At 41.9% G+C, this 22,763-nt stretch overlaps 1 protein-coding gene across 1 annotated transcript in view; it reads right to left on the bottom strand.

Annotated features, from left to right (window-relative positions):
- The window catches only part of TAF4 (TATA-box binding protein associated factor 4), a 64,609-nt gene that overhangs the window by 4,037 nt on the left and 37,809 nt on the right, over positions 1-22,763 (bottom strand). Inside the window, exons 9-15 of the mRNA XM_054046496.1 lie at positions 22,571-22,718; positions 20,771-20,885; positions 18,618-18,787; positions 17,774-17,904; positions 15,459-15,584; positions 14,058-14,114; positions 13,839-13,958 (exon numbers count right to left, since the gene is read on the bottom strand). Coding sequence (XP_053902471.1) covers positions 13,839-13,958; positions 14,058-14,114; positions 15,459-15,584; positions 17,774-17,904; positions 18,618-18,787; positions 20,771-20,885; positions 22,571-22,718 — 867 coding nt within the window. The remainder of the gene's footprint in view (positions 1-13,838; positions 13,959-14,057; positions 14,115-15,458; positions 15,585-17,773; positions 17,905-18,617; positions 18,788-20,770; positions 20,886-22,570; positions 22,719-22,763) is intronic.

The raw sequence follows: 22,763 nt of genomic DNA, 5'->3' as shown, positions 1-22,763 counted from the left end.
TACTGTAGGGTAACAGTTTGATTGAGTAGGTGTCAGTGTGGATCCCACTGGAAGTGGGTGGTGAGTGAGCATTACGTGTGCCCTCAGGATGGTGGAAGTGAGGAGCTCCAGCTGCATCAGTTGAACAATGACTGTAGTACTGGTCTCCCAAGGTTGGCATCTGACCTACAAGCTAAATCCAAGGCATAGTATTTGACAAACAATCAGTGGGTTACTCCATGTTGTTGCCTTACAGATCTCCAATACTGGCACATTCCAGAAGCAAGCAGACAATGTTGCTGGTGCTCTGGTCTTGATGTTTAATAGGACAGGTGCACCAGCCAGCTGGTAACGAGATGCATTGTGTTAACCATTTTGATATCGTCTGTGAAGGGATAGCTTGACCTTTAGAATGTCTGGCTACATCCTGGCAGCTTATTGCCCATAGTCTCAATGGTCTGGTCCTGTCAACATAATAAAGTGAAGTCCTGGAAACATCAAGTGCATGTAGTTTTTCCTCCTGGTGTCAAGTGTGGCTTCAGGAAGAAGGCAAATCAACTTGCCTCACTGGTTCAGATCAAGTTCCAAGACTACCTTCCAAATAAATTTTGGAGAAGGTCTCAGCACTACTTTGTCCCTATGGAATGTTACATGGTGGTGGGTTCAACCGTAAGTACCTGAAGCTCATTCACTCTCCTGCCTGAAACAATATCTAGCAGGAATCAGACATGTAGGGCTGGAAGGGATCTTGAGGGGTCATTAAGTCCAGCCCCCTGCACTGAGGCAGAACCAAGTAAACTAGACTATCCCTGACAGGTGTTTTGTCCAACTTATTTTTAAACACCTCCAGCCCTTTATACTGCCTTCTTCTCACAGCTACCCAGGTGGTGAGCTAATTACCTCAAGCTCATTAGGTAGTGATCACTTCTGTTCTTCCAAACCTGCTCAAACTACTCAACTCCCTCCTACTCTAACCCCATCTGATGCCCTTAGTGAGCTAAGTTACCTGGGTGCTGGCTTCCAAAGGGCTCTATTTGTAGATGCTAACAGCTCCCTGTCACAGACTCAATTTCCCTCAACTGTGAAAATTTCAATAGATAAAAATGCTTCAAAATAACCATCAATATCTGTCAATTATAAAAAAATAAAAATCAAATTCTACCAAGCCTACTTATTAATTTAATCTAGACCATATTTCCCTAGTTTACTTATGAGAATAATGTGGGACTGTGTCAAAAGCCTAACTAAAAAAAAAAAAAAAAAAAAAAAATCGATCTCTCCTGCCTCCTGCTTCCCCTCTATGCACTACTGTCAAAGAGGAAGCTAGGCTGGTTTGGCATAATTTGTACTTGATAAATCCATGCTAGCTATTCCTTATAACCCTATGATCCCGTAGGTGCTTACCAATTAAATTGTTTATTTGTTCCAGTATCTTTCCAGGTACCAAAGTTAGGCTGACTGCTCTATAACTCCCTGGATTTTCTTTGTTCCCCTTTTTAAAGATAGGTACTGTGTTTGCCCTTTGTCATCCCTCTGGGATCTCACCCATCATCCATGAGTTCTTGAAGATAATTCCTAACAGTTCTAAGATTGTTTCAGCTAGTTCCTTAAGTATCTGAGGATGAATTTCATCAGGGTGTGATGACTTGAATGCATCTAACCTACCTAGATATTCTTTAACTTTTTCTTTTCCTATTTGGCTTGCATTCCTTCCCTGTTGTTAATATTAATTGGGTTGAGTATGTGATCACTATTAACCTTTTAAGGGCTAGTCTATACTAGAAGCACTACAGCAGTGCAAATGTAGCACATCTCCAGGAGAAAGAGCTCTCTTGTCAGCATAATAAAACCATCTCTACAAGAGGTGGTAGCTATGTTGGTCGAAGAAACTCTCCTGCCGACATAGCACTGACCACACCAGCGCTTAGGTCAGTGTAACATGCATCACTTGGGGGATGGCTTATTCATACCTGAGCGACATAAGTTATACCAACATAGGTGGTAGTGTGTACATGCCCTTAAGTGAAGTCTGAAGCAAAATAGGCATTAAACACGAGGCATTAAGCATGGGGGGGAGGGGGAGGGATAGCTCAGTGGTTTGAGCATTGGCCTGCTAAACCCAGGGTTGTAAGCTCAATCCTTGAGGGGGCCACTTAGGGATCTGGGGCAAAAAAGTCAGTACTTGGTCCTGCTAGTGAAGGCAGGGGGCTGGACTCGATGACTTCTTAGGGTCCCTTCCAGTTCTATGAGATAGGTATATCTCCATATTTCACCTCAGCCTTTTCAATGTAGTCAGATATTTGATCTCCTGCCCCACTAAGTAGAGGATCTACATTTCCCTTCTTCTTTCTCTTGCTCCTAATGTACTTGTAGAACTTCTCCTTGTTGATTTTTATGTTCCATGCTAGGTGTAACTCACTTTGTGCCTTAGTCTTTTTTATTTTGTCACTACATGCTTGTGCTATTTTTTGGACTCCCCCTTAGCAATTTGTCCACGTTTCTACTTTTTGTAGGATTCTTTTTCAATTTTCAGATCATTAAAGAGCTCCTGGTGGAGTCATATTGGCTTCTTACTGTTCTTTCTATCTTTTCTTTGCATTGGGATAGTTTGCAGTTTTGTGCCTTTACTTCGGTCTTCTTGAGAAACTGCAAGCTCTCCTGAACTACTTTTATCTCTTAAGATTTTCTTCCTATGGGACCTTACCCACAAGTTCTATGACTTTGTTGAAGTCCATCATCCTTATTTGCTGCTCTCACTCCTTCCTTTCCCTAGAATCTTGATCACTTTCACCATCTTCAGAGAGAGGTGATGTAGGAAACATTCTAAGCAGCTTGACTAGAGGACTGCCAAATCTGGTTCAGTCTGCCCGGAGCAGAGTCTCTGACCAGTAAGCAAGTGTACAAGAATCTCTTGAGAAACTGATACTGTGGGTTGAGAACGATTGATCACTAATGTACAGGCAGGTGGAAAGATTAAATTACTGTTTCAAGTGTTACAGTAAGCAGAGGATTGTCAGTATCAAGTCCTGGGCCAGGTCCACACCTTACTAGAAACCTCTTCCATTTCAATGAGTACATCAGTCTGGTAGTTATCTTCATGCTGAACCAGAATTTTTTGGTCCTGTAGGGAGCCATCTCTGTCCATAGTAGTTAACCAGCAGCCCATGCTGTCAAGAGCAGCAACTCCAGGTCTGGGGGGGGGGGCCTGCAGTGCTGAGAGATCAGATCCAAACAGTCCAGGAGCTGGAGTGGATGCTAAATGGATATTTGCAAGAGCTCTGTCAACCAAAACTGCATCTGCCAATCAGAGGCAATGAGAATGGCCATGGCTTTGTCTCTCCTGATTTTGCAGATTACCCTAGGAGTCAGGGAATTGGTGGAAAGGCATAGAGCAGCCCTGTTCTATTATAGTAGAATCCAGCATGGTTACCAGATGCATCTGCCTCTGGAGCTAAAGTTCTGAGACTTGGCACAGCCCTTGGTGGCAAACTAACCTAGGAGGAGAAATTCCCAAAGATGGAATATTGGCCTATAATGGGGTACACTCCCCTCTCATGAGTGCCCCCTGTTCAAGTGCGTGCCTACCTGCACCCTCTCTCCCGGTAGCCCTCCTTGGGCTTAGGACCTTAATTAGTCCCGCAGTCTATAAATGGTCTCGGCCCTGGTATCGAGCCATACTTCAGGGCTTCCCCCCTGGAGGAAATATCGCTGGCCTCTTGGGTCCCAACTCTCCCACTGGACCACTAAAAGATTTCAGTTCCCCTTCTGGGGTGCATCAAGGTCCAGGCCACTTTCCCAGTGGCTAGTGTGGCGAAGGGGGGGGCGGGGTGGGGGGAGGATCCAGACTCACCAACTACTCCAGGTCCCAACCCAGGGGCCCTCTACATAGCAGCTGTCCACCATATCCCTTTAACTAAACTGCATCGCGGCTACGCTTCCTTTGGCCATTTCCCCACGGCCCTAGCACATTCTTCACCCTTACCTCAGAGCCTTGTTCTGGATGAGTCCCAGCAGCCAGCCTGGAGGTCATTCTCGCTTCCCCGGGTCTCTGCCAGTACTGTGCTGTCCAAGGTCCTGTAGCTCCCTCAGCCAGCCACACAATCCGTACTCCTCCAGCTCCAGCCAAGAACCGACTGACTCTGGCCCTACAGCTCCTTTTATATGAGGCTGCTGGGCCCTGATTGGCTGCTCCCGGTGGCCTCCCTCATTGGCTGCTTTCCCACAACCACCCTAGGCCACTTAGAGGACTTCTCTTCTACTCCTTCTGGGGCATGGTATGGCAGGACTACAGGGCCTTCCAGAGGGCCTCAAAGGGTCTGGTACACCCCATCACATGGCTCCATGAGGGATCTGTGCAGGAACCATTTGTGGTTGGTCAAAGATTGTCTGCTCAGGAAGTCCGCCAGATTGTTGCAGACTCCTGGGATATGAAAGATCATGGCTCTCTGATGAACCTGATAGCCTCCAGACACAAAAGGCAGGTGTCCCCTTGTTTGCTTATGTAGAGCATAGTTAAGGTGTTGTCTGAAGATCGGCACAAACGAATTTCAGCAGACTGGCAGGAGGGCCCTACACAGGCCAGTCCAATAGCCCCGAGCTCCAGGATGTTCATATGCAACTTCACACTGTTCACTGGCGCAGCTGCAGCTGGTCAGCCCGATGTCATTTGTCTAATTTGTGGCTGTGCTAGGAGAGGATCTCTGGTACTGGTCTAGGGTTGCTCTCAGACTGTAATGGGCGAAACATCCCTGTTCAACACTGGGGAGAAAGTGCAGTCTGGTGATGAAAAATAGTATTCCTCAAATAGTTGTGCTGAGGAGTAATGCCCAACTTCAGTTGTGGGCCCGTCGCTGCATTGATATCATTGATGTCTCTGGATGGGGATCTTGAAGGGTGTACCTCAATCCCATAATCCTTGCAGCTGCTGGCGCTTTCATCGGTGCCGATGCCTACAGTGCCAGTTTACTCATTGCCACTCCCTTGGCAGATTACTTAGGTGTCCTAACCTTAGAGGGCAAACGATGCATTACTCCTTAATGTTTGGCACAGTGTGTCACTCTTATACTGAGCACCAGCGTCAGATCCGATGAGGTCATCAGTCCCACAGCAGCCAAAGCCAACTCTGATGGTACGAGTGTGGAAGTGATAGCCTGCTTCAGTCTTGAGACAGCAGTGCCTGATGCAGTTAGCCCTGGTACCAGTGTGATCGTCATGGATGTGGCTGGTATCAGTTTTGCTAGAATTGTCCTGCCTACCTTCCTTTCATTGCTAGATCATGCCGTGGTGTGTGTCTGCTTGGAGGAGCACTCGCTGAGGATAACCCTTTGGGTTCCTTGAAACTGGGTCTAAGGTGACGTCCATCAATTGATCCAGCAGGTGTAGTTTCAGCCACGTGTCCCTTGACTTGCGAGTCCTCAATGAGAAAGATTTACACACCAAGCACTTCTCACGGAGGTGGTTCTCTCCCAGACAAAAAAGGCATTGGCGACATGCTTTAATGAGAGGAATGAGTCCCCTCTACATCAGGTCGGGCTTAAATCCTGATGGCTTAGACACTACCTTTGCAGTTGGCATGAGATGTCTTACCCCACCGTCCAGGGAAGTAATCACAGGGTACACATTTTTGTGTGTGGAAAACATCCAAATTAGTGAATAAATCAAAGAGGAGGGTCAAGTAGTGTTTCTTCAACCTCATCTTCTCGATTCCGTTTGAAGCAAAGAAAGGTAGCAGATTGGACACTCACCAGATACCACTTGTGGCAGTGCAATGGGAAAAAGGAAACGCAGGAGGGTTGTGACTGCTCTGTCCCTTAGGCCCTTGAATGGAAACACGAGGCTGCACTGGAAACATGTCAGGCTCCACCAGACACTGCTATTCAAAAAAATCCAATCTCACATGCATGACGCGCACACACGCACACCTACCCTGAGATCCATGCTGACACATTTAAAAAAGAACACCAGTTTATTTTACGGACAAGTCTCCAGAGAGGAAAGAGGCTGTTGCGCTAACTGTCTGCAATAGAGAGATTCTGTGTGATTAAATATTGGTTTGGCTGCAGTGGGAAGAGCATGCTTCTTAGACCCAAGACAACATGAAGACACATATACAGTAATAAGAATAGGAAAAAAGGGCAAGAAGAAGCCAGGTAAAAATTAAGGACCCCATTGGAGAAAGCCTGGGAATGGCAGAGAAAGTGCCAATGCTACGATGTAGAGAGGCTTTAAAAGGCAAAATTATATAAAATATTGCAGTAGAGAAAAAATTAGGGGGAAACGTTATGCTATAATTAAATATAATACTGAGACCAGAATAGTCACATGTTTAAAATGTCACAGCAAGCCACAGTAAAATGCCATACATCATTTTAAAGCTCACTGATTTATATTATGCTGTCAAACAGCAAAAGCAAACAACTTTCCATAAAATGCCTTACTATTAAAAAATTTGTCAAATGAATTTAATATTACCAGTTTTATGGAAATAAAATACTGGCACTTGTGTGAATAACTGGACTAGAAAACCAGGCCGGTACACATGGATGGATGTCAAGTGTTTCCTTGTTGCAGGCTAAAAACATTCAGATATATGTGGGGACATGCTATGACCAGCAGATGGCATTCATAGGCCAAGAAGTCGGCTTGTGCCTTACTTTTAAAAAGGCTTTATTGTCTTGACTGCTGCTTTATAATAAATGCTTCTAAGATACGTCAAAATAACCTTGCAGGTGGGATGGAAATGCACTACACTTTTACAAGTCTGTTTGCTAAGAATTATTTTAAAAAACGCAGAGAGCAGATTTTCATTTTATATATTTTGTTACCATTTCATATTACTTTATTTGAAAGGCAGCAATGTTTTATTGGAATACTGCAAACAGCATATTATGTTTATAACATGCTTATAGTCATAACATAAATAGTCATTTTCCTAGATCACTATAGTACCAAATAACACATTACAAAGGTCTCAAGTATGTTCCACTGGTGGGTTCAAACATCAGCTATATCTTTTTAAAAAAATGAAACTATAGGGTATGTTCTGGAGAAAATGTTGTACATTAAAGATTCAAGAAAAATTACACTAATTTAAAGCCATGTGAATGAGATACTGAGAAATGGACTGTAATACAATCCTCTAGACTGCAAAGCAATATATTCATGCTCAGACTACATTATTGATTAAGAAACTAATGTGTTTGAGATTCGTGTTCCCTTGCAGGTACTTTATACTGTTCAGTGTAGCTCTTCCCAGCTCCATACAATTCTAATCATGAAATCAGACTTGTGCTTTTCAAGCAGGTTCACTGGCTCACCAGCTAAATAATTATCCTAATTACAGGACTAAAGGGCCAGATTTTCAGAGGTGTTTAGGAGCCTTAAAATGCAGATAGGCACCTAGTGCAGGTTAGACACTTCTGATGTTCCTAGTAGGTGCCTACCTGCATTTTTAGGCTCTTAAATACTTACGACCACATTTTAAAAGGTAAGGAAAGTGACACCTACATTACATAATATATAGAGATTAACACTGTAAAAGGTGTGGCCACAAATGTTTGAGTTGAGGCATATAAGGCATTAAGAGGATATTTTTGCTAACTTTTAATTAAATGAACTAGTCAGGTATGAAATCCCTAACCCGACTGAAATCTGTATTACTGAATTCTGTAACACTACAATTACTACGTAGAGGTGACTTTACATGTAATTAAGATTCAGAATTCCTTTGACATCAAAAGCTCACATTTACAAATCTGTGTCTAAGTAGTGACAAACCTTGTTTTCCACACTTCTTGTAATATGCCCTAACTACAAACTGTATACAAATGGTGACAAGTGGAGCTCAATTTAAAAATGTCAAGTGAAACACAGCAAAGGCACAGCTGTGAATCACATCAAAAGCAGCTGGTTCTTAATTAATCAGACAAAAGATTAGATTTCTAAGGGAACCTGTTTCTAATTGGTTAACCAGTAACTGATTAATCTGAGACAACTAAATTAGCCAGATTTAGTTAGAATACATCAGGTATTCCCAGTGAATGTAAAATATATTCCATAACCTAGGTGGCACTAAGAGATAAGGTTGCACAGCAGAAATAGGTAGTGCCAACATTGTAACTGCATGTGCCAGTACTCTATTCCTGCACATCATGACAATCATATGCTTTAATTACATATTTCTCTGAGCACATTAATTTTTATAGTCTTAGATAAGAATGTAGCATCTTGCAATTTTTACTGTTGTGTTTATACTGCTATAATTGACCCATATATATTGGCTTAGATTTTTATATAAATTCTTTTCTCCCTAATTTATGTATTTTAATAAACCTGAACACTAATATACTTCTGTCAAAAGGTGCTTAACATGATAGATGCAAATAAAAGTTGCCTATGCTTTAATGGGTCAAAATGTCATTTACTACTATCATATTTGTTGCATAACCAATTTGATGTTATAATATAGTATCATGTCATAGAATTATTACTTCAAAAGCAGAATAAAATACATAAAGAAGATGAGCTATTCTGAAACAAAGGCCTTATTTTCATGCAAATTAACTTACCAATAAAGAACATGGGATGCTTAATACAGAAAGTGATATACAGGAAGAATTATTTAACTGTTTGTATGCTACTATCAGTTTTGCATGAACCATCAGAGAGCCACCTCTTTGCCATCCACAAGTCAAAAATTACAGAGCAAACCCTTAAAACTGTGCCAACTCCAAGAAGTTGTAATGCTTAAAAGAATTACAGAAATTGTACTTTCAACAGGAAACACTGACTCTATTTCCTGTTTATTAACAAGTCTGCAAATGCACCAGAGCATAGAGCACACAAAGTTACCAAAAATGGAGTACACTGCTGACAAAGTCAAACAATTATCTCCAGCAGCTTCTCCCCCCTCCCGCCCCCAAACCTAGTGCAACTGTGCCTGGCAGAAAACGCAACTGAACAGTTAAAGTTTTAACTACAAAAAAATGATTGAATCGATTGTCCTTAATGTCAGCAAAAACTAGGGTTAGTCCAAAATTGTTAAAAAAAAAAAAATTGGCTAGTAAATATTTAGAAACCATGTTGATTTTATAGATGTTCCTGCTGCCTAATTCAGTATGATTTCAAACTACCTTGCTTAGTCATTTTAGCACAGCAGTGGTTCCCAATGGCATTAACTGCTCGAAGAGGAAGTTACTCACCTTATAGTAATTGGAGGTTCTTCAAGATGTGTAGTTCCCTATCTGTACCTACACACCCCATGTACACACAGCTGGATACTTTTTAAAGCAGTGTCAGTTGGTCTGCACCATATGCCCTGGCTTACCTCATGCCTCTGACTCAGTAGATGAAGGTGTGCGGTGGGCCAGCCACCTCTCCAGTTCCTTCTCTACCACGAATCAGAGAAGATCCAAAACAGATGGGAAAGACAGAAGGTAGTGGAATACAAATAGGGATCGCACATCTCAAAGAACCTCCAGTTACTATAAAGGTAAATAACTTTCTCTTCAAGTTCTAGTCCCTGCATGTATTCCACTGTGGGTGATTGACAAGCAGTACTCAAATAGGAGGTGGGAGGTTGTAAATGGCAGAGTACAACAAAGGACTGCCATTCCTAAAGATATAATCAGCAGAGCAGTCCTGTACCAAGGCACAGTGTCTCAACAAAGGTGTTGATGGAGCACCATGTAGCTGCCTTGCTAATGTCAAGTAGACAACTCTTGAAACGATGCCACAGAGATCGCTTTCACTCTTGTGAAATAAGCTCTTACCCCAAGAGGAGGTGGAAGATTAGACAGTCGATAGAGCAAAATACAGCTTGAGATGCATTTAAAGATTCCTTCATAGCATCTAGCCTGACCCTTTCTGCTACAGCGACAAATAGTCTAGGAGACTTCCTGATCAGTTTTGTTCTCTGCAGGTAAAAGGCTAAGGCTCGCTGAACATTGAGGGAATGCAGCCTCCTTTCTTCTGAGAATGAGAGAGGTCTTTGAAAGAACACAAGTGTGAACTAACGGGTTCACAGACTGCTTTGTGGGTGAATTTAGGGGTAAAAACATTATGAGACTTTATCCTTATGGAATGTAGCATAAGGAGGATCTGCCATTAACACTCCAAGCTCCCCAACCCCCGTGGCTGAGGTGAGAGCTACCAGGAATGAGACCTTCATGGACAGAAGAGACATGGAGCAAAAAGCTAATGGTTCAAAAGGAAGCTAAGGAGTACTGAGAGAACAAGATTCAAGTCCCATTGAGAAACAGGCTTTCTATGGGCAGAAAGGTTCTGATTAGGCCTCTCCACCATGTGAAAGTAGGTATTCCTCATGTTGAGAACTGTAAACTACAGGTCCTTTTTCAGGGATGAAATTACAGATGCCAATGTGACCATGCAAAACTTGAGTTTGCAAATAAAGTGGCTGAGATGGCAAAGGCTGAAATGGGTCTCCAGCTACCACCCTTCTTTTTGGGTAATAGGAAGTATGTTGAGTAAAAACTACTCCCTTAGTACTGAAGAGGAACCCACTCAATCACTCCTTGCTATAACAGAGAAATTCCACTTCTTGTCTGATAATGTTCTTGTGAGAGCAGCCCCTGAGAGGGGGTGGAAATGAGGGCTATGGAGAGGGTAGGAACATAAACTATCATATAGCAAGAATGAAGGATATTCAGAACCCGTCCATTGTTATGGCACTCCCAGTGTTGAAAGAGTATTAGATTACCTCCAAAGAGTACACAGGAATCAGGTGGTGTTGGACATAGTGGTTTGCATCTCTCAAGCTGCCATCAAAAATATTTAGCCTCTCTTATGGGTTTGTCTCTTATGGGTTCTCATAAGGTCTCTGATGGAAGAACTGTTAAACCATTAGCCTAGGCTTGTACGATTGCTGATGGAATTCTCTTTGGGGCAAGTGTAATATTCCTAGGGAGCAGAGAGGTGGTCCTGAAGTCCTTAAAAGCGTATAAGGGACTCATCTGTCTTCTGATTAAACAGATGAGTCTCATTGAAGGGTAGGTCATCAGCAGTGTTCTGGACCTCCCTGGGAAACCCCAAAGTATGGAGCCATGACTCTCTGAGCATTACAATTGCAGGAGTCATTGTCCTGGAAGATGCATCAGCCGTATCTACTGTGATTGTACAGTGGTCCTGGCAACCATTTTGACTTCCTCTCTGAGGAGCCTGGAAATGAGCTCTGTCCTGCTGTGGGAGAATGTCAGTAAAGTACATGAATTTGGAATAGTTAAGGAACTCATACTTCGCTCTAAGTGCCTCATAGTCAGCTATCATGAACTGGAGTCTAGAATAAGAAAAGACCTTTCTTCCCAACAAGTCAAGGCGTTTGCCCTCCTTGTCAGTTGCAGTAGAACTGGGCAGTCTTGCCTAGATCTCTCCACTGCAGCCTGGATGACTAGAGTTAGGAGCAGTGAGAGAACAGAAATTCCATCCCTTTGGCTGGGACACAATACTGCTTGCCTGCCATCTTGGAATAGGAGCGCAGTAACTGGGGTATGCCAGGCCACTCTAGCTAGCTCCATGATGGCTTTGTTAACAGGGAGCGCTATTTGACTGAAGCCAGAGGACTGAAGGACTTCCAGGAGCTTGTGTTGAGTATGGCCAAAAAGATGGATCAAATGGGGATTGAGGAGCTCCCCATGCTATGGGGTATCAATGGCTACGAGGCAGGTGATGAGGTGGAAGCAGGTCCCAAACTGGGCCAGGCCTTCTGACTGGGAAGGTGTGTCATGGAGGAGGAAATAATGGTTCATCAGGCAAGACAATCTCCCAGTGAGGTGACAACCAATTCTGGTTCCAACGGTGGCACTGACGGTGCCATTGGAGGGAAATCATAGCTCAATGATGGAATGGGAGACAAACTCCACCCAAAAGCCAGCTCCCCTGGTGGAGTCATAGCTTCTCTCAACAGGGAGGGACCCAGTGGAGCAGGAAACTCCAGGTTTGGGAAAGCAAAGACATCCTCAGGAAAAGCGTAGGTCTCCGCTCTTTCCGGAGTTAGAGAGGTCCTGTTCGCCTGCACCACTGGAGATGCAGTAGAGACAGTCTCTGTCACAGCCATTGAAGACAAAACCAGTACTGCAAATAACCGAGGATCTTGGTAATCCGTCTTCACTGGTGCCCACAGATCCCAGTAGTGTACTGGAGGCACTGGTGCCACTGGATTGTGATCTGGTGTTGATAGTGCCCTAGATATGTAGCTTTCTTGTCATGCCTCTGAGATTTAGTACATCCTATGTTCTCTTGAGCTCAGTTTAAAAGACTTGCTTGGTTTAGGCAGGGCTTAATCCAACTTCTTCAATGTGGATCTGGAGACTTAGCCTTGTGCTTGTAAGAATGCTCCTTGCTCTCCTGGTAAAACCTCACCGAGGGATCTCTGGGGGTAGACTCCCTCTCTCCTGAATTGGACCTTGTGGCAGGAGATGCCCACTCCTTACTGAGTCAAGCTGATGGGGGGAGGTGAGGTTTTGAAGGGTAACCCAGCCTGGGTCTGAGTGCAGCTTCATGGCCTTTTCCATTAGGTGCTTCCTAAGGCAAAGTTTCCATCCTTTCCAGGTGGGGAACAAATGGCAGATATTGCACCTTGCTGCAAAGTGGGCTTCCCCGAGGCAGTACGAGCAGCATTAATAGTCATCACTGACTGAGAAGCACAAATTTATGTTATGGGCATAGTCTGGTACCCAATGGGTACCAGGTTGGGGAGACTGACTAACCGTAAAACTCAAACTATCAGATTAAAAAAACCTTTAAAACTTTAAACTCTATTTACAGATATCTAAATAGTCACAGATAAAGGAGAAAGCTGAAGCTTTGGACACTGGGGGTTCTGACCCAGACCCTACGGTGGCGAGAAGGAAATGGAGAGGCAGTTGGTCTGGCTGCCTGGTTCCTTTATCTCCTCAGTCAGATACATGAGGTGAGCCAAGGTGCATGTGTGGACCAACGGACACTGCTTTCAAAATTCTCCAGCTCCAGGCACATGGAACATATGCATACCCACAATGGAATACACATAGGGACTCAAAGAAGAGGGGTACATCAACTGTAGTGGAGAGCATACTTTCCCATGTGGGTAGGCAGTCACATACTAGCTCTGCTCCAGCTAGCACCCTGAGAGTAGCAGTGTAGACAGGACTGGAATGGATGGCACCTTGGGCTAGCCATCTGAATACACATCCTGGACTGCACTGGTATTTTTAGCATAATTCGAGCAGAGCGAACATGCCTGCCTACCTGCACCGGGAAGCACACTTCCAACTGTTGTGTAGACATACCCAAAGAGGTTAGCAGTAAAGAAAGCCTACAGTTTGGCTACTGTTAACACGGTAACTGACTGCACTGTCTTCCCTGGTCTCTTCTCTGCATCACTGAAACATGTATCCTCCTAGACACCTAACCTCTGACTCCACTTCTGGAACGTTCCCCTTCCCAAATCCCTTTCAGGGGATTCCAACCTACTATGGGAGAGCCATAAAGTTACAGGATTTTATTTAACACGCACACGCCTCTTGGTAGAGAGAAATTACCATGCAGAAAGCAACCACTACCTCCTTGTGGAGGCTGAACATGGCTGGGATTGGGAGGGAAGCATGCTACAAGGCCAACAGTTCCAAAGTTTCCTTTCTTGGGCCTGATCTATTGTGTTCTACTATGTTCTGCTCATGGAAGCAGTGCTAACATTAGCCCTAGTCTCAGGATCAAATGATTCTTTCTGCACTTTAAAATAATTTCTGCTGCTCAGGAAACTTTCAGCAACAAGGGAAGAAGATAATAAAGGGAAAGACTGTTGCAGAGGACAGGGTAACAAAACCATAGCATATTTGCATACAAGAGTTATAATTCTACTGTACCTCTGTCCCTGATCCAGATCCTGGAGAATCCACTTTTCTTTTCTTTCTAGGACCAATCGCAGCTAATGCAGTTAAGTTGGCATCCCTCTGTCTCATTTGTGCTAGCTCTTGTTGCTGCATCTGTGTTTTTCAGAACAAAGTTACAATTCATTTTTTCCCCCCTTCTGATTTTCTGAGAACATTTAGATTGTTAAATGACATGCTCATCTGAACACGTACCTCCTTGGCCTTCTGTTTCAACCTTAGCTGTTCTGGGTCTTCTTGTCTAGACCGAGACTGTATATTGGTAAAGGGTATAGGAGGAAGAAGTACATAAGTTAATAAAATTGCAAAAGAAGTGGACACTAAACTATATGTAGTTTCTTGAAATTATTTCATTGGCTTCAATGGGAGTAGAGGGTGCTTAGCACTTCTGAAAAATCAGACCACTTTGTAGATAGACATGTAAAGCTATTTTTAGGTAACTTAGGGTACCCAAGTTTGGAATTTCTTCTCTTAATGCAAGTCTTTATGAATCATTACACATATGGCACCCAGATGCTATGGATTTCTACGGCATACCAGAGGTACAGTTACTGATGATATACATTCATTCAGTATTTCACTTAGTAATCCAAAAATCATTGCTACATTCACTGTTTCAGTATTTCACTTAGATACATGAAAAATCACTGTTCTTTCATTTCTTTATTCAGAATCAGCATCCAATTAATACAAAAAAAGAGTTCCTATTTTGCATTTGACTTAAGTAGACAGGTTGCTTCCATAAAAATTCTACTTCACTATAACCATGCAATAGCAATATGCAGCAAGGAAAAAGCGCATTCCTCTTCTGGTGGACTCAAATGGTATCCAAAGTATCTGAAAATTCGTGTCTCTAGCTACCTGTGTAGGGGCCCAAACTACACAGACTGGAGCTTGTGATTTATTGCATTCACAAACACAGATTAAATCTATGCCTGAGAAAAGGGAACTTGACCTTGACCTTTGTGAAATGTTACCGCTTTGGCGTACAATTACCCACCTAATTATGAACGTAGGTACCACAACTGCCAATGTAAATCAGGTAACTGCTTGAGCAAATGACCAGATAAATGGCTAACTGGCCATTTGCACTACAGTTACTATAGTTGCTTACACAAATTGGGTAACTGCTCACTTAAAGAAACAGAAAAACCAGGGTCTAAGAGTCAGCAAATCCCTTCCTCTGTCCGCTAACTATAAATATTCATTTTCCAATTCAAATATTGCCTCATGCAAAATTTATTCTCTTGGTTTCTTCTTTTCTCAAAGAAAGCAAGGAGATTAGTCCACAACGGAGGACCAAGGACTATAAAAATATTGCAGAAGTCTCTCTCTCTTGCTTAGAGGAGTGCAAAAAAAAAAAAATTTAGATTTAATTTTTTTTTGATTTATGGGAATGAAATGGGGGCAGGGAGGGGCCTACATTACATGATTTACAGTGGAAAGCATAGCAGAGCTCTAAAGTATGTGCTCTCCAAGCTGAGATTAGAAACAGAGACTCCTCTCTTTCGCTGCATGTCTTATAGAAGAGAAAGCACCCTATTCTTTTGACGTCCAACGTGACTTTGCAAATCTAAGTAAAATCAAAACACTTGCCTTTGCTGCACGCATTAAAATTTCCCTTTCTTGTTCATCTTTTCTCTGTTTTTCTATTTGATCAAGTTGTTCAAAGAACTTGAGCTGTGCCCGAACATCACTTGCTTGCTCATATCTTTCATCATCCTGAAAATGCAGTAAAAATGCGTTTCATTACAAATCTTAAAAACAAAGCTAGTAGCTTGTCCTGTACAGTTTAAGAAGATGCTTTTAAGCTCAAATGCTCACTTAGTATTTTTCAACCACCAAGTTTATCTTTAAACCAGTCAAACTAGGGCTAAAACCCATTTAAAAAACAAAAACAAAAGAAACAAGCACTCTGTACTGTTCTGTGATCTCATCAGGGTTTGACTTAAGTATATCACATAACTTTGGCCTTTTAAACACATTTCATAGAGGTGTTTTTTTAAATTGCGCTCTGTGAGGCACAGTGTTCTATCCGTTCTTACAGGAATCATATACGGAATTCACATTTATCCGATAGTCTGTAATTCTCCATAAGAGACTGACTGCTATCTCCACTTCCAACCCCATCGCAGCAGTGACAGATGTTGATCAGACCAACAGGGGATGATCACTTGCTTGGAAGGAAGATGATGATCATTCAGCCTCCAAGCACCTTCCCACCCAGAATGCATCTGGAGCACATGCGTGGGTAGGTGTAGGGGTGGGCGGGAACAAACAGGAATATTCACCTCTCTTGGCTGCTCAGAGACCAAGTGGGGTAAAGCAAAGGAACAGAATGGCTCCATCGTAGTCCTTCCAGAGTAGGCCCACCAAATTTAGTGCCCCAAGATGCTGCCCCATCTGCCTTGCCCTACAGGAAGTTGTAGATGCAAGTGCTAGGCTTCCAGGTTTGCTGGGTGTATGTCCAGACTGCTAGGTTTTTTTATTTGGGGGAGGGGAGACGGCAATGGGAGGAGATGAAGTTTTCCCTCCTGTGCAAAATTAGAAAGGTGGCCAGTGTGTTTTTTCTCTCATACTCCTCACAGCATCCTAGGGGCCTGGCTGGTTAGAATAGCAAGGATAAAGAATCATAATTTGAAAAGAAGGGGCAGAAGTTGATAAACTCAGCTATTTTTGCAACATGCAACTAACATCCAGTGTGGAGAAGAGGCTTCTGGAGGCTAGCTCCTAGAGTTAACCTGAGCATGAGACCTAGGAGATGACTGGCATAGACCTTGTTAGCCTGTGGGGTGGAAGTGAGGTCTTAAATCTTGTACAGGTTAGAGCACTTCATCTGTACCATAATTCCCCCTTGTGTTGGGAGATGGTTGGGATTCAGCAGCTAGACTGAATCTCATGTCCAGGTATGGAGGGTTAGGCTGAGGGAAGGCTTCCCTCCTTTCCTTGTGGTCGTTTGGTTTACGGCCAGTTAATCCCAAGCTGGACCCTATTAATACATGACAGGTGGGAAGGGGGACAGTTGCCTTGCATCAGTTCATTTAAAAAGTTTATAAAGTTGCAGCCTGCTACTTTAAATCCACCCACATATCTTGTTTGGGTCTTCATTCGCCTTTGCTGATTATCTTAAATTTATAACATCTTTTTATAAAATAAAGAAAATATCACTGTGCATACTCTAGTCTAGCTTATTTAGATTCTCAAGAGGAAATCTCAACTCTGACAGGCTTCATATTCAACCTCCTATTTTTAAAAAAAGTTAGTTACTGCAGAACATTCTTTTTAAATTCTATAGAAAGACTATTGCATGGAATAAGTATGTTTGATTGTTTTGGACGGGTACGTTAACCAGGGTCTACACAGTGACCACGCCAATTTTAATTTTTTTTAAATTAGGCCAGGTCTAATTAAACTTTTTGTACACTAAAATATATATGATTCTTTCAAAAGGAACTGCAATAGATAACCTTTCTATAACAAATTTCAGTCATCCAACAAAGCTTTCTATCTTGTCCGCTCAAATGATCCATGGCACATGGCCAAGAGAACCTCTAATTCTCAAGGCAGTGTCCTCAAACAACATGAAAGCCTAAGCAAGCTAGTTTGCAATATCATCATCCTGCAACCTTCCTCCTCCCTTCCTCCATTCAGTCCCCCTTGTATATTGGGAGCTGCCATCTTACCACCTGCAATATCAGTTCCCACAAAAGCTGTAACGGTAGACAAGGTTGGGCACTCAAAAATACTACTACTTAGAGATTCTGTCTAGACCCATCCTTGTTCTGGGGGTTTCAAATGCTCCTTATAAGCAGCCCCTAGTTTCAGTGCAGTCCATGATCAGACCTGAGTGCATTTGCCCAGAGGTGAAAGCATCATTTGTGGAACACTACCCATTTGCACAATTAAATTACCTTATAAGAAACATTCTTTTGTTGGGCAGTCTCCGATACTTTTTCTACAAGATTCTGTAACCTTTGTTGTGTTGCATGCGATACATAGCTAACTACATCAGGATGGATTTCCGTTATTCCATGTTTTTTACCTGTGGTTAAAATTGAAATGACGCTTTTAGTACCACTCGGTTGCAAAGACATATTTTACAATACAGCTGACTTTTGCTAACCCAACTGCAAAAATTTGTAAGTAATTCACAAACAAAAAATAGAGGCCTTTATATATTGCTCAGCCAAGATTTAACATGTGACGCTGTAGAGAAGTTCTCACTCTACTAAATTTTCATAAGCACTGCAAAATATGTCATAGAAGATTTACCAGTATACTATAAAGTATTAGAAACAAATAAAATTAATGAAGTTTTATGATGTAGTATCATTGCTCTATTTACTCACTAATTACAAAAGTAAGTAATTTACAATTTATAATTAGTGTGAATTATTATACAGCTGGTCAAAATGTTTTTCCAGTTTTTCCCCCAATTTTATTGCTGTTTTTTGATCGGCTTATAGTATAAAAAAAATTCAGCAAAAGGTTGTCAATCAGATCTAGTGATTTTTTTTTTTTTTTTTTGCTATAAAAGACAAGCAACTCTTATCCAAGAGCCACAGTTTGAAAAGTTCCTAAAAAGCTTGTGTTATTTTTTCTAATCTCAAGGTATAGCAGTTGAAAATGAATGTCAGAAGATACCAATGCATAAAACTATTCTGGCATATTTAATTATTTTTAAACCCATTTTTAAGAAATCAGATTTAATAAAATTAGTGTTTATAACAATTAAACTAGCAGGTGTCAACATACCTATTTCTAATATCCTTCTTTGCAAAGATGCTGGAAGTAGGAAGGTTTCGTCTTTACAGGACCTTGTTAATGTGCCTACTAACTCAGAATTTGTTGCCAATATCCGTGCACTCTCTTCTGATAGGTTGACTCCAGCCATTGATGCAACATCATTAATATCATCATCATCCCTTGGGAAGAGAAAAATCGTTACAACATATTTAGGACATGTATAGACATGCTGCTCAATGCAACTGTATATAAACACAAGTTCTACAACCCTGCTGCATAACAGACTGACTTAAAAGCTCTTCAGTTTTCAATATCTATGCCCAATCAATTCTACTACTCCACAAAATAAATTTAGAATTTTAGAAGACTTTGTTTTCTTGCTGCTTAATTAAATCAAACTTAGAATTAACATATCCTTCAGAATTACTCTCTACCCATCCACCTCACCATACATATCATGATTCCCCTAGCCTACTGCACATAAGTACTACACATCACAGGAAAAACTGCTGTTTCAAAAAAAGGTGGGACACAGAAAATGGGTGCTCGTAGAGAAAAATGAGGACAAGAGAAATTGATGTGTGACAGCACAATATAAACGTACATCCCCTGTCTGGCATATGATTAGTTTTAGCTTAATTTTTTTATCTATATTAAAAAAAAAACTTTAAAAAGCCATTAGGAATCTAAAGTGCTCTGTAAGTTCATTAGAAACCTGAGAGCCACTGAGCTCCTGCAGCTTTGCAAAACCTTACTAATCTAAGGGGAATCTGTGTGTGAAGTTGTGGATGCCAAAAGCTAGTGTTGTTGAGTGCGGGGTCAGAGCTTTGTGTGCACACCCACATTAACCATGCACACCCTGCGACCGACATGGCAATTTCCTGGACAAACCTTATCGAATTAAGTTAAATCTTACTGAATTAAGTTCAATTATTTTAGGAGTTCATTGTATTAAAAATGCAAATGTTTATGTAACATCTCAAGGGAGAAGACTTGACTAATGTATCAGAAAGGTAGCCGTGTTAGTCTGGATCCGTAAAAAGCAACAGAGTGTCCTGTGGCACCTTTAAGACTAATAGATGTATTGGAGCATAAGCTTTCGTGGGTGAATAAATGTGCTTGCTTAGGAAAAGCAAGTGTGGTAACTTATACCTATGGGCAATTCTGCTGTTTATAGCCTCTGGGGGGATGAGGGGGGGGGGGGAAGCAAAGCTGGTTTTGGCAGTCTGACAGTGTAGGCAGGGAACCCAAGGACAAAACCCCAGTCAATGCCCACTTCGTCGGACCCACGAAAGCTTATGCTCCAATACATCTGTTAGTCTTAAACCCCAGAACAAAACCCCAGTCAAGAGGGAGAGAGGCATACATCTCTGCCCAAAACAGGTATGGCTGGGGAGCCTGAAGTAGGTGTCCTCAGGACCACAGACTGGAGAAATACAGGTGCAGTTGGCGTGAACTGCGACACTGTAGCAATAACTTTCAAAGCATGTAGAAATAGGTCAAAAGTTATAGCTGTCTTTTCCCCGTGAGTACATACAATGATACACACTTCACATTTACCAAAGTAAGAACATTGCAAAACAGTCAATAAAGTAAACCTGTAAATTTGGCTTGATCATACAAAAACAGAGGATGCGAAATATTTTTTTTGTTCCTTAAACTGTCATTCAGCTTAGAACTAGAACCCTGAGTGTGCTTTGACAGCCTTGCCCTGCCCTGCTGCTCTCACAGGTCCTCTCTTCCATCATCCTGGAGGTTTTCACATCTTGTAGAAACCCAGATTACATTGCTTCCATAAGACAGCAACAGAATGCACCCACTACTATGGAAAAGGCTGGGTGGCAGATGTGTTCAGCATAAAGTGGAGTGGAGGAAGCCTGAGCATAGTAGACAGAAGGAGGAATACTTTCGATTTGCTGCCCAGACAAAGAACATTTGACAGCGTTTTTTTTAGGTACCAGTAAGCTAAGAGGCCAACAACAGCTTGGAGGGGGAAAAAATCTTTAAGAAACAAACGAGCACATAGAGGAAGCCTCCTCAAATTACTTCCCCCTCCCCCTCCAAATCTATATAGCCCTGACCCAATGCACCAATGAAGCCACTGCAAAGCCTCCCAGTGGTTTCAGGCCTCGTGTACAGAAACAAGGATTTTGGTTCCTTACCTAAAAGAACCTCCCCCAGGTTCTTTCAGTTTATTCTTTTGAGCGGCAGCTGCTTGTGCTGAAACAGTGGACAGAGCTTTGTTTCCAGGTAATACTGTTGGTTTTACCACAGGGACTGAAAGAAAATAAAGTCAATATTTGTATTCTCTACATCACTTGTGATGGAGCTTCAGATTTTAGCTCAACATTTTAATTATTTTTGGGTAGGTTCATTGTCAACTTTGGCACAAAGGTGTTTTTAAAAATGGCAGCAGTACAAAAGTAAAAAACATAATATTGTGACATTTTTAGTTACTCTTTCCCAATCATTTTTGCTGAATTTAAAAACCCTCCTCTGAAGCGTGTCCACCCCGAGCATTAAACCATCCTGCATGAAACAGTCTAGAAGTAACAGATATTTCAGTTCAGTCAGAGAATTTAAACTGATGTTCACACAAGAAACTTAATTACCACGAGCCCTATTTACACTACAAATAATCAGAGGTATCTATCCTATGGCCATACACTGCCCAAAAGAGCATTTTATAAGGCCTGAAGCCTGCTTTAACACAATATACTAACAGCCGATTCATCAGCATTTTGTCATGAGGTTGATCTACACTGGCAAGTGAAAGACAAAACTTTTGTCATTCAGAAGTGTTAAAAAAAATAGACACCCTCCCCACCCACACGAAAGACAAAAGTTTTGTGGACGACAAGCGCCAGTGTGAACAGCGCTTTGTCGGCAGGAGTCTCTCTTGCCAGCAAACAGCTGCTACACTGTGCGCCTTTCAGCGACATGGCTGTAGTGGCACTGCCATGTCACTAAAAACTGCGTAGTGTAGACATAGCCTTAGTTTACACAAGTTTGTAAATAGGCTGTTTATCCACACAGTATTGTCTAATACATACAAAACAAGCTGAACTTAAAATATAAAAAATACCAGTGACTTTAAATCTTATTAAACTATGTAAAATCTGTTTGGCTCACACAAGGTTGTGCTTAGATTTACGTGGCCCTCCTGTGTAATAAGATTGGGCAACACTACTAGAAAAGACTCAGTTCTTACACAAAATACATTTTTTTTTTGTTGTTGTTAAAGAAAGATTGAGATGTATTGGAAACAAAAGCAAACCACTAGCTATGGCAACATGAATTTACTACAGTGCCTTGTGCAAAATTAGAACCAGGATCTTTGCTGACTTCTAGTTTTATTCTCTAACTAGACAGAGGCTTTAACAAGCAATAACCAAATTCTGACTGAGTGCATTTATCTAGTGGCTTCCTCTGAACTTGATAAAAGATTCACACATATCTAAGGAAAGAATTTGGTTCTGAATGATTTAATGAGACACAGCAGTACCTGCAGTATTGTCTAGTGCAGTGTTTCTCAACCTTTTTGATATCAGGAACCAGCTTGCTGCCTTCCTAAACCATGTCAGGGAGATCTCAGGGACTGGTGCCAATCCATAGACCAATCATTGAGAAACACTGGCCTAGTGGATAGGGCACTGCACTGGGACTCAGGAAACCTGGGTTCTGCTCCCAACTCTGACACTGGCCTACTGGGTAATCTTCAAAAGGTCCTTTCACCTCTGTCTCTCAGTATCCCCAGTTTTAAAACCCTCCTTTGTCAAACCCTTTGAGATCTAATGATGCGAAGTGCCACATAACAACTAAGTATTAATAGAAAAGTAAAATCTTTCAGCTATATTAATTCCCAAGTAAAGTATCAATCCTGTTTTAGACGTGTATTAAGGATCATTTTTAAAAAAATGATACTATTAAAGGGCATAAGAGTATCAAAAATCTTTTCTTACCAGTCTGAAGTTGATTCAGTTGAATTTGTTGAGGAGCTGTAAGCATAATACGATTATGTGGTTGCCGCAATGCTACCATAGGGGTTTGTGTCAACGTTACCTGTGGAGGCCTTATCAATGCCCCTCCTTTTTGAGACTGTTGGATAACCTGCCAATAGGGGGAGAGGAAATAATGTTAAACTATTTGAGGAAA

Source organism: Malaclemys terrapin, chromosome 12 (assembly GCF_027887155.1).
Source record: "Malaclemys terrapin pileata isolate rMalTer1 chromosome 12, rMalTer1.hap1, whole genome shotgun sequence".
NCBI classification, from domain to species: Eukaryota; Metazoa; Chordata; order Testudines; family Emydidae; genus Malaclemys; species Malaclemys terrapin.
This window is presented reverse-complemented; position numbering and strand designations above follow the sequence as displayed.